This window comes from Halichoeres trimaculatus, unplaced genomic scaffold (genome assembly GCF_033239565.1).
Source record: "Halichoeres trimaculatus isolate MK-OKI-2021-1 unplaced genomic scaffold, fHalTri1.1 fHalTri1_scaffold_23, whole genome shotgun sequence".
In the NCBI taxonomy this organism is placed as follows: Eukaryota; Metazoa; Chordata; class Actinopteri; order Labriformes; family Labridae; genus Halichoeres; species Halichoeres trimaculatus.
The window spans coordinates 10,068,830-10,081,267 of record NW_027437201.1 but is presented as its reverse complement, the minus strand read 5'-3'; the positions used below and the strand labels follow the sequence as shown (position 1 = coordinate 10,081,267).

The 12,438-nt window shown below is 43.2% G+C and overlaps 1 protein-coding gene across 19 annotated transcripts in view; it reads left to right on the top strand.

Moving 5' to 3' along the window:
* Positions 1–12,438, top strand: part of nrxn1a (neurexin 1a) — a 75,947-nt gene that overhangs the window by 52,737 nt on the left and 10,772 nt on the right. For 8 of the 19 annotated variants that reach the window (XM_074663138.1, XM_074663134.1, XM_074663136.1 and 5 more), the window contains 8 exons: positions 951–1,073; positions 1,420–1,801; positions 2,234–2,424; positions 3,620–3,793; positions 5,560–5,679; positions 6,278–6,459; positions 9,402–9,573; positions 11,707–12,017. In XM_074663138.1, the coding sequence (XP_074519239.1) occupies positions 951–1,073; positions 1,420–1,801; positions 2,234–2,424; positions 3,620–3,793; positions 5,560–5,679; positions 6,278–6,459; positions 9,402–9,573; positions 11,707–12,017 (1,655 nt within the window). Of the gene's footprint in view, positions 1–950; positions 1,074–1,386; positions 1,802–2,233; positions 2,425–3,619; positions 3,794–5,559; positions 5,680–6,277; positions 6,460–9,401; positions 9,574–10,524; positions 10,615–11,706; positions 12,018–12,438 lie in introns of all 19 variants that reach the window. The other 11 variants (XM_074663124.1, XM_074663120.1, XM_074663121.1 and 8 more) reach the window with 3 other exon arrangements.

The following is a 12,438-nucleotide window of genomic DNA, read 5'->3' as shown; positions in this document are numbered from 1 at the left end:
CTTGACATTTTCTGCAGCAGAATCCGTTCGGGTCAGTTTCCCTCTCACCTCCCCCATCATTACCTCCTATAGGTCACCGTTTGCAGACTCACTCAGGCTGCTCAGACCAACAGGGCTCAGAGGAGGAAGAGGGAGCGTGTGTGTGTGTGTGTGTGTGGGAAAGAGGGAGAGGTGTGGGATGGTGGATTCTTGTTTTGGAGGTTGGTGGGGCGCTTGTAGCGAGTAGCAGGAAGGGGACGCTGAGGTTTTGGGAACAGTCGGCCTGTCAAACGTGTGCAGTCAACTGTGCAGAGATGTGAGCGGGTAGATTGGCAGAGACAGAGACATCATGAGAGGACAGCTCAGCTCCTTTCATTCTGCTGCACATCAGCACCTCGGAGAGCTCCCTCACACATTGCTGTGCGTCTACTGCCATCATGAGGCTCACCTCGGTATTGCACCCCTGAGGAAGATCAAAAATAAGATCCAGACGTTAAAACGCACGCAGGTTGGAGGGGTGTGGGGGCGATTTAAGAAGTCACGGGGGTGCGATGTGCTGTCTGTGCATGTGTGGGTAGTGGGTGGTCATCATGGCAGTGTGATCTGTCCACAGATGGATTGTCTCAGCGTGGGCCTGTTGTGACTCACAGTCTCCATCTTAGGCGCCCATGGCATCCATTTATGTTAATCTTTATGTCTGTCTGTCTGTGTCACATCATCTGTCTGTGTATCTGCGCTGAGAGCGTGTTGACACTGAGGTGTTTGTCTCCCCAGAATGTGTGTGCTTCCTTCTCTTCCTCTGCTCCTTCCCTCCATTTCCTCCTCTTCTGTCCTTGAATTTCAATCAACCTTCCTGGCTTCTTCTTCTTCTTTCTGTCTCTGTCTTTGGATCTATCTCTCTATCTCTCCTTCTTTGTGTCTCTCTTAACGTCTGTGTACACTGTGTTAATGGTGCTCTGGGCTATGTGTAGGTAAAGGCCCAGAGACCATCTTTGCGGGTTCAGGCCTCAATGATAATGAGTGGCACACGGTGAGGGTAGTCCGACGTGGCAAGAGCCTCAAACTCACTGTGGACGACCTGCAGCCTGTTGAAGGTAACCACAGCACGGTCACCTGTGCTTCTTTTTCCATCCTCACCATGAAAAGACTCCACCCAGATCCAGTTGATCATGTTTCTGTAAAGATACTCTTATTTTTTAACTGCTGGTTGATGCATTTTTAATTTGATGTTGATTAACCAACATTAAGAGGATTATTTCTTTGTGAACATCTGTATCTTTGCATGTGAAATAACCACCATCCTCAGGTTTAACATTGCATTTGATGAGCTGAAGTGTCTTAATTTGCATCAGGATCAATATTAGTATTAGTATTAAAAAGTCCCACTTGAAACTCAACTTTCCGTAGCCCTCATCTCTGAAGTTTACCCCACACCACCAGGTCAGATGGCGGGCGACCACACCCAGCTGGAGTTCCACAATGTGGAGACAGGCATTGTGACAGAGAAACGCTTCATGCCAGCCGTTCCCTCCAATTTCATCGGCCACCTCCAAGGCCTGACTCTGAACGGCATGCCTTACATTGACCTGTGCAAGAACGGTGACATAGACTACTGCGAGCTTAACGCCGTCATCGGCTATAAGAGCATCGTGGCGGACCCCGTCACCTTCCGCTCGCGCTCCAGCTTCGTCACGTTGCCGACGCTACAGGCCTACTACTCCATGCATCTCTTCATGCAGTTCAAGACGACGTCGCCCGACGGCCTGATTCTCTTCAACAGGGGCGACGGCAATGACTTCATAGTGGTAGAGCTGGTTAAAGGGTGAGCTCGATGAAGCACGCTGTGTGGCATTTACTTCACTTGTATAAGGTGTCCTCATCAGATCTGAATGATATACCTTTAAAAACAGTCTCATGAATGGAAAGTTTGTTGAATTGCTCTTTAAATATGTGTTTACAGTAAGACCTGGCTGCACTTTCAGCACTGCCATTAGTACTGAGGATTCGTAGTTAGCTTCATCCTTGAGAATATAAAAAGAAAATCTCTTGACTGTGAGGCTGAAATTTCTAACACGAATAAAGAACGACTCAAGCAGTTCTTTTCTTTGCTTGTAATTATACTTCTACAGAAGCAGTGTAATGCCCTGAAGTGTGTGACCCTGTGTTTTTCCTCATGAATGCAGCTGATTTTCCTTTTAATTTCTCCTCTTTTAAAACCTTTGCCCCTCCCTTCTCTCCTTGTTGTGTTTTCTAGCTACCTTCACTACATCTCTGACCTGGGCAACGGAGCACACCTGATCAAAGGCAACTCAAACAGTCCCTTAAATGACAACCACTGGCACAATGTTCACATATCCAGAGACACCAACAACCTGCACACAGTCAAGATTGACACCAAAGTCACCACTCAGACCACCATGGGAGCAAAGAACCTGGACCTGAAGGGTATGAATGAATTCAGTAAACAAAAACTGATTAATTTGCTGTAACGATAGGTCAGTTAAAGGGGTAGTTCAACATTTTTGGAACTCCATATGGCCTTTGGATGAGCAGGAAGCTCCCAGCACTTCTAAAACTCACTTATTAAGATTCTGTATTGTCCATTTTTCATCAAATTCCACCAAGAATCCAACTTAAATTGTAAAACATGAATTTGTTCATTTACCAAAAAATGTTTGGGTTCAATTGGCACATTTCTGTTTTAATGAAACTTTCTGGAGATTCATTTTGATTAAGTTAAGATTTAGAGTGATGCATAATTAGCTAATAAGGTGTGGAGCTTGGTTGCGAGGCCTAAAGAAAAACCTCCGCGTCATCTGAATGTGAGGTTAATCCTGCTTTTCTAATAAGATAGCCAATTGTTTTGGGATTCAAAACACTGCTTTAGTTATGGGTGACATCACCGAGACAAGCCCCTCTGGTTTTGTGGGATGTGGGTAATGCTTCAGATTCACATCCTAATCGCCTGCTCATCTGTTAGAAATCACATCACGTTGAACATTTTTATCAGAGATTGGGCTCCATAAGTTGAACGAGACTTCTACAAGACTGTTTATGATATTTGTGTCTTCATTCAGCTGAGATAAAAACATCTAAAACATATGCCAGGCCTGGATTGCAGGACAGGATCTTGCGTACTTTATAAATCATATATTGTTGAATCCAAGCTCTTAAGATCAGCCTGATACTGAGGAGTTTTTGCCACAGTTAAAATATGTCCAATTGATTTCTTTTACTTCAACTCCAGAATTGATTTGCAGTCATGGGGGCAGAAAAGTTCAAATAAGTGTAAAATAGAGGCCAAAAAAGCAGCTTGTCTTTGTTTTATGTCTTTGATTTTGGCTAAAACCAAATTCTTTTCAACTTCTTTTTTGCCAAACCAAGGTCTCACTCTGTAATAAAGCACAGATTTTCTGCAAAGAGGAGAGAAGGGGCAAGGGTAGTTGTTAAATGTGACACATTCCTGATGTTTTGTATCTATGTTTTGATGAATCAATCTTTCTCCTTGGAAACTTAACAGTGATTTGAGATTAAATTATTATATTTTTACTCTTAAAATCAGCTGTATCCCTCAGATACGTACAGTCACGATCTGTGATTGGTTCATGAAGCTGCCACTCACTCTGTTGCTCCTCATCAGGTGATCTTTACATCGGGGGAGTCTCCAAAGAGATGTACCGAGACCTGCCCAAGCTGGTCCACTCCAGGGAGGGCTTTCAAGGTTGCCTAGCAACAGTCGATCTAAATGGCCGCCTACCTGACCTTTTGGCTGATGCCTTGGCAACCATGGGACAAGTGGAAAGAGGCTGTGAAGGTGAGGTTTAAACAGCTGTGGAGAGATGTGTCCTGGTCCCGTGTCCCTGCTGCCTTTTCTTTCAGTTTTCATTGAGCTCATTCTCTCTGTGATCAGATAACCCACTAACCCAGCTTTTACTCTACTGGATGTAAATTTTACCGTCTTTATTTTTCATCTCCTCCTCAGTCTCTCTGCACATTTTCTCTCTGTTCCACTCTTTCAGCAGTTCACAGGCATCCGTGTGCATCGACTAACCATCTAACTTAATTTGCTTGTTTGCTTTTTTGTTTGGCTGACAAAAGTTACATTGATGAAAGCTGACTTGCAAGGTATATCGCTTTGTGTGAGCATGTGAGACTCGTGTAAGAGCGTGGGGAAACGTGTGTGTGTGTGAGTGTGTATGAGAGTGTGTGTGAGTGTGTGAGTATGCGTGTGCTGAAACTACCCAGTGGTGTCCAGTGTTGTGTGGTGGATCCCAGTGATCCGGAGTCAAAGGTCAGAGGTGACCTGTCCTCTCCCAGCCACTGTAGTGACATCATCACATTAGTGACATCACCACCGCTTGACTTGAGTTAACCACCGCTCCACCACCTGCCAGCAGCATGCTCTCTAACCCCAACGACTGACTCCCAACCTCAACTCCCACCCTCCATGTGTGAATCATGTCACAGCCTCTCCTCCACGCCTCGAGTGAGGAGTGCAGCGAAGGAGAAAGGAGCTTTGACATTCTCCTCCTGTGTGCTTTCAGCACGAGGCGTGGAGCGAGCTGTGGCAGGCTGCTGGAGGAGGAGGAGCATTGAGATGAAGGCCTTTAAACATAACTTTGCCTTCTTATGTTTAATACCTCTTGTCCTTGTCCCGCTCATCTAGCTTCACCTCCTGCATGCTCTCCTAAGTTTTCACCTAGTGACATAGATTTGAGTTTAGCTTCCAGTTTAGTTCATAAGATAACGTAGCATCTGCTGCCAGTGTGACGTCGGGTTCAGACAGGAGGCGGGAGAGCCCTGAAGGGCAGCCTCCTTCCTTCAGCGCCCATAATCGGGTGGATCAGACAGGGACTGTGACGCCTCCGAGCTCTGCAGCCAGCTGCAGCGATGGTTTGGCCGTCTGTTCTATAATTTGCTTGCCGTGAGCAAATCTGGCAAGAAAACAAACTGGTTATCTATTAAAAAGTACACGTTTGATGAACGCGATATAAATGATACGAGCCTTATAAATGATGTAATGTGCGTCTCAAGGTTGCATCTCAACCTGCCTCCATTTTATTCATAAGAAATGTGTCCTTCCTGTCTGTGATTCTGTTTTTCTTTCTTGCAGATATAACATACCATTCATCAGTTAAGCAAAGAAATAGAGTGAGGAGAAAACGCAGTGATGGTGCTGAAAATAGATATGTGCTTAACATGGGATTTGGATAAGAGGGACAGGAACAAATGCTTGTGAATGTTGCAGAAAAATTTCCTTCTACTGAGAACAGACGGACAACCGCTCTCTCAGGGATTTACAAATAGCAGCACTTCCGCCTCCTGTCTGAACCTGGCATCAGTCATAAAAAGCTGGAGCCTGTTTCCATCAAATCCTAGCACCACAATGAGTTTCTACTAATACTACTAATCAAAACACCACCGAAGCAGTTTACCCGTCCATTTCCAAAGGCTTTAAAGAAAGGAGGTGTAACACTAGAGCTGTTAAAATGGTTTATTGTTGCACTGGGCTCCAGAGAAAAACTCTTCTTCTTCTTCTAACCGTCGCACTCTTCCACTCCGCCACGTCTGTCACTGCAGGTCCCAGCACTACGTGTCAGGAGGACTCGTGCTCCAATCAGGGTGTGTGTCTGCAGCAGTGGGAGGGCTTCACCTGCGACTGCAGCATGACCTCGTATGCTGGACCACTCTGTAACGATGGTGAGTGTCAGAGACTCACCCTCTACTGCAATCTAACACTCAAGCAATTAGATTCATTATCTGCATTACACCAAAGTGACCACACGGGGGCACTGTCATCTGTTGATTCAGACTGAGCACAAATAATCCCACCTGCTCGGAGTCTGGTTAGGTTACTGTTATCTCTGCTCTCTCTGTAACACTTAATCAAGTCCTGTAAACATTTCCAAGCTTTGACACTGAATTATCCTCAGCTGCCTTCAAGCAAAGATACTTGCTGATTATTCAGTCATCTCGCAGTGAGTCAAACTATTATAAGCTGTTATTTGTGTGAGTCAGTCATTGCAGTCAGCCTCCTGCAGCAGTGTTGAGACTAAGTACTCTGGGGAATACTGTTTTTTTTTCTTTTGGTGTGTAGGAGGAAGAAGCAGAATGTGGAAGGCTGCTTGACTGTGACATTTAAGTTGGGTTATAAAAGTTTATCAAAATGCCTCTTTGGTGTTAAACATTTAGCAGAGAGAGAAATCGCCTGTGGAGCAGGGGATTGTGGGTGATAGATAGCCCTGTTTATGACATGCAGATGCTCTTGTAATTAATTTTCTGTATCTGTCTGCACCAGCTGGCACCACATACATCTTTGGTCGTGATGGAGGGTTTGTGGTTTACACGTGGCCCCCTAATGAGCGTCCCAGCACCAGAGCAGACAGGCTCGCCCTTGGGTTTAGCACCCAACAGAAACACGCCATACTGCTCCGGGTGGACAGTGCAGCTGGTTTAGGAGACTATCTTCAGCTGCAGATAGTAAGTACACACCCTGAAAATTAAAGTCCAGAAGAAATGTGTTTTCATAATCCACGACTAGGATTATTATTTTTCAATTCACATTCATGTTTTACTGCAGTCTCATGCAGCTTTCATTTAAGATACACCTGATTTGACAATATTAGAAATCAACATCAAATAAAATTTGTCCTTGAAATTTAGCTCACGTACTATCTTTACCTGATTCAATTACTAATCTTATCTCCTGCATCTGTCTTATTATCATCTGACTGTTGCTGTTTCTCACTATAATTCCTAATTGTGTTATAAACAAAGATAAAATCAGAACTCTGTTATTGTGCTCTGAAAATTGTGTTTTTATGACAGTCTAATTAATTAAACCTCAAAGCTTTAACAAACACCTGATCTAAATTTAAAGGCCAGTTGAAAAATTGCACAAATTTATATTTCACGCCGTTGGATTTTAAAAAGACTAAACAGAGTTTCAAAATGCAAAATGAAGTGGGACAGAGACAAAAACAATTTAAGTAAGCAATTTATTGCAAGCAACAAATAAAGTGAGACAGGCTGTTCATCAGCTGATCAAAAGTTTAAGACCACAGCTCAAAAAAACCTGAAGCCCCTAAAATAGTAATCAAAGTTTTGAAAAATGACTCAGTGGTGAGGAGCGCCCACGTTCTTGTTGATCACATCAAAAACTGGTTTCGTGGGAACGTTGCTCTAAGTGGTGAAGATGTCTTCATGGAGGATCATCCACTGTCTCACTGTCTGGACCTGATGTCCATTTCTGTAAACGTCCCTCTCCATCCATCCCCAAATGTTCTCAGAGTGATATAGATCAGGGGAACATCAGGATGGTCCAAAGAGTGAGCTGATTCCTCTGGAAGAAGTCCTTTGTCAAAATGGCTGCCTTACAGAAAATGACACTGAATTCATATTTTTATGCAGATTGTGTCTTTCAGAGGCTGTGGTCTTCAACTTTTGATCAACTGATAGACAGACTACTTCATTTTAATTACTGTTTTCAAGAACTATTTTTTGTCTCACTCTCATTTCTTTTACTTGCATTTTAAAGCTTTACTTATAATCTTAAAGTGATACTCCAGGATGGAACAAGTTGGGTCCTATCACAAGGTTTAGGGCAGAAATTACCCCTACAGCAGTGTTTTTGTGCAGCAGAAGCCCAGGGCGCACGCACCAAACACCCCCCCCTGCTCGTCATCCAGTATCCTCTGCACTCAGACGGGGCCATATTTTACTTGACCAAAAACTCAAATAAACGGACTCCCACCGAAAAATCTGATATTGGTCTGCATTCACACTTTATTTAGAGAATTTTCAGTGCGTTACTTTCACACAAAAACACTGCTAAATAAGGCTCTAGTTCTTATCGTGTCTCTTCATCCTGGCAGACTACCTGCGTTTGTTCAAATCTGGCACGCCGCGCGTGCAGACATACAGTAAGCGGTGAGCGCCTCGTTGCCAGCTGTGGCTCTGCATCAGAGGTAGCGCCGTTTTACGACACGATGAGAACTAGAGCCTTATTTAGTAGTGTTTTTGTGTGAAAGTAACGCGCTGAAAAATCTCTAAATAGAGCGTGAATGCAGACCGATATCAGATTTTTTCGGTTGGAGTCTGTTTATTTGTGTTTTTAACTAAAATAAGGCCCCGTCTGAGTGCAGAGGAAACCGGCAGAGGAGCAGGGAGGGGGTGTTTGGTGCGAGTGCCCTGGGCTTCTGCTGCACAAAAACACTGCTGTAGGGGTAATTTCTGCCCTAAACCTTGTGATAGGACCCAACTTGTTCCATCCTAGAGTATCACTTTAAGCCTGAGCAGTGCAAAATTTAAATTCTTGAAATTTTTCAACTGGTCTTTAAATTTTAATCAGGTGTGTAACGTCAGACATCACCGAACAGACCTGTGTTAAACTGAAAGAGTTGATTCAGTTTTTATAAAAAGTAGTGAAAATAATTCAGCAAACTAGCTCCACACACTTTTTGATGTTTCTCATGCAGCAGGAAGGAGCGGCCTCGAGATAGTGTTCACCAAACTCGTATTCTTTGACACGTACTGATGTGACAAGGTGACATCAGTCGAGGCGATTCGATCAGCACAGCTCTGTCTGAGGCGACAACAGGCTTTACGTAACATCACTTGCTGATGTTGTGGAGGGTTTTTTATATTGCGCAATGAGCGTTCATAGATCATAACAGATGAAACATACATAAACAAGGATTGCTCAAGGAATATTTTTTATATATTCAAAAAAGAAAACATAGCATCTTTTATATTTGAGGTCTAGATTTTACTGTAGTGACACTTAAGGAGTGACAAAGCCTAAAGCTGCTGCACCATCTTTTATCCTCACATTGTGTTTCACAAACAGAGCGTCGTCAGATGATCAGAGAGGTCCAGCTAGTTGAAACCACTGAAACACATCTCAACAGTGTTTTGGTCCTGACTCATGGAGTGATAAACAAACAGGCAGCTCCTGCGTCAGTTATGTGACTTAGCAGATACTGATGTTCTGTCTGCAGAGCTCCATGTGACACAAAAACAAAAATAGACTCTTGATGCATTAAATGGTGACAATGATTCAATCCAAAGACTCAGACTTGTCATGAAGCTCTTCTGTGGTTTGAGCGACTACTTTTCTTTATCAGCTACGAACATAAAACCAGACACTGAGGCCCAAGGAGAGGGGATTGAGAGAAATATCCAAAACACTCAAGGTTCAGGAAAGAATAGAGTTTCTCTGGCATTAGTTATTATCTAAAGCCAGACGCTCAAATCGTTTAACATCCTCTCAGAAAACTTGGCAAAAGATATTAAAAAAAAGACAGTATTCTAACTAATAACTGTAATGGTGTCAAACTCAACCCATATCTTCCTTAAATGTCAAATGATCGAATTAATCAAACCAGGGGAAACACTCCAACAGCTTCTCTTCTCTCCCTCAGGATAAAGGCAACATTAGAGTAGTGTTTAATGTCGGCACTGACGACATTAACATTGAGGAGAGCTCCAAGTTTGTCAACGATGGGAAGTACCACATAGTACGGTTCACCCGCAGTGGGGGAAACGCCACCCTCCAGCTGGACGACTTGCCCGTCATCGAGCGCTACCCCTCAGGTAGGCCATGCCCCGCCCACTTTAGCCCGACCTCACCCACCCACCCACCAGCCCACAGCACTGTCTGTCTCCTGGGACAGAGTTTACTACACCTTAGTCCAAACCAACCCACCTCCTGATTGATGAACCACCTCAGCGTTCCTATCAATGTCTATTTTAAACACTGAGATGAGAAATTTAACTGCAGCTTTGTTTCATGTTATTGTGTTTGAAATGAAACATGTGTGATCTGATATGAAACCTGAATTTTTAAACCATAAAATGAGAAGGTCATTCTTTACAATAGGTTGTATCCTAGCCAGTTATGTCATGTTAGGCCTGTTAAATAGTGTTAAAGGTAATTTATGATAACATTTAATTCAGGTGTCAGATGTTTTTCTCTCCATAAAAGAAAATAATAACAGTTGGTGCATTTTTGGACAAACAATAATTAAAAATGTCTTATTTTGAGTTAAATGTTTAACTAGAGAGAAATAATAAGAAAAAGAAAAAAGTGTTTTTGTCTTTTGTTTTTCTTTTTGTTTGTTTTTATATTTAAAGTGGTAATCTTAGCTAGTAGTCGTTAACATAATGAGGTCCAGGTAGCTAAAATGCTAAATGCTAGTTGTTGTGAGGTGTGTGTGAGGGTTCTTCCTGTCTGTAACTCTAAACTCAGTCAGTCATTTAGGCAGTATGTGGCAGCTGTAACACTATTTCCCTGTGCTCTTGCAGATGTTAACCCCTGAAATGTCTCTTTAAATTAAACCCAATGAACAGAGAGTAAGAGTCCGCTCACTGGAAACATCCTGAATTCAGCTTCTCTTCTCTTCAAGCTTTACCGTAACGACGCAGTGACATACTAACAATGAGCAGACCATTACTTTCTTTTCATTGCTGTTCTTTTTGTATCCAGCTCCTGTACCACGTTTGGATGTGCGTAATTACTACTGTGTTTTCATCTCTAAATTAAAGGCAACATTGATAACGAGCGCCTGGCCATCGCCAGACAGCGAATCCCCTATCGGCTCGGTCGAGTAGTTGACGATTGGCTACTCGACAAAGGTAAAAACCCTGATTAAAATTCCTTAAAACTTTCAGCTTTAAAATACAACTTGAAGGCAGTTGAGTACTTTATTGTGCACCATCAACTAACATCTAAAAATCTAAATCCATAACTAAGTATTTAAAAGTTGGGCAGCTGTAGTGTGTAATACTGTGTAAACTGTAGTGCCTGTGAACGTATCTTGTTAGTGTGTATCTGATAATATCAGGTTAAAGGGACGATGGAGATTTAAATGTGAATAAATCAGAGAATAGAAAAGAAGTACTGATAAAAGATGCTTTATTAAAGCTGGTAAATAATTCTGTTTATTATCAAATTGTAAACAATAAAGCATTTACTAAAGATTATGTTGTTGTAATCAAATTAAAGTGCAAAGTATTGTGACATGTAAGAAGTTTGTAAATTTGAGATGACTAATAGAGCGATGCTTTTTGTAAAAATGTCAAAGTTTTCCTCCTAAACTTCAGCAGAGCTCCTTAAACTAGCCTCTAGTCCCTTTAACAGTGAGCAGTAGAGCTTATAACCTGTGCATGCTTCTTAGGGCTGTTACAACAGTTCTCTGTCTCTCTGTCTGCCTGTCTGTCGCTCCTTCAAATACAATGTCGTGCCACACAGCCATCACCATAGCAACCATCTGTCAGCCCCGTCTTCTTCGGGGGCCCTTCTGACTCCTCTCATCTGCTGCTGCTTCCTCCTCCTTCTGTTCTTTGCCTCTTCATCCTCCTCCTCCTCAATTTCTCAGCCTCTTCACCCCACTTTCCCTCCTCTTCCTCCTCTCTTTTCTTCTTCTTCTGCTGCTTTTTTCACCTCTCTCTCAGTCTCAGCCCTCTCCACAGTTCTCCACGGCTTCGATTTGCTCTGCCATGCTTATTCTGTCCCATCCTCTCACCATGGCTTGGGGGTGGTGAATTGTGTAACACTCAAACACTCTTGTGTGTGTGTGTGTATGCACGAATGGGACCACTGGTTTGTGCGTGTGTGTATGTGTACGACTGTATTGCGTGTGTCTGTTTGTCTTCCTTCCTGGTGTGTGTCTCTGGTGTGTTTTTGTGTGTGTGTGTGTGTGTGTTTGTGTGTGTGTGTGCGTGCAGGTCGCCAGCTGACCATCTTCAACAGCCAGACCACGGTGACCGTGGGTGGGGGAGAAAGAAGCACTGGGATGTTCCAGGGTCAGCTGTCAGGTCTCTATTACAACGGCCTCAGAATCCTCAACATGGCCGCCGAGGGGCACCCGCACATCAAAACAGAGGGCAGTGCAAGGCTTGTGGGTGACATGCCATCCTCCTCCATCACCCCCCAGTCCAGTGCTGCAGCAGGAGGCAACCGCTCTGACTCCGCCCCGTCTATAAGTGACATCACAACCACCACGGCCACAAACAGGAAACAGGGCGCCACGCAGCAGGTAAGAGCACACCAGTAACATTATTGTACGCTTTCGTTAATGTGTGTTACATGACAACTCCTATAAAGGAGCTCCCTGAAGCCATAAAAACCAGCCTCCTCTTTGTTAACAGATGGTGCATAGGTCATGACAAGAGATCTTTGTTGATCAACTAATCAAACATGCAGTTCAATGTTTCAATGAGTTGAGTTCATATATGTATATACATTTTAATTGTTATCTGTGGTTCTCAGTTCTCTGGCAGCTGTTAAAGTTCAGTTTTAGTTGAAAAAAATGACACAATATTTAAGTTCCTTCATGTTGTTTTTAGTTTTGATTTAATTACATTTCAACAAAAAAGCTGTTTTGTGTCATTTACTGTATCTCGAATGCGTTGGAACCCTAGTCTGCAAAAAAAATGGACGTCATCTTGCTCTACTCC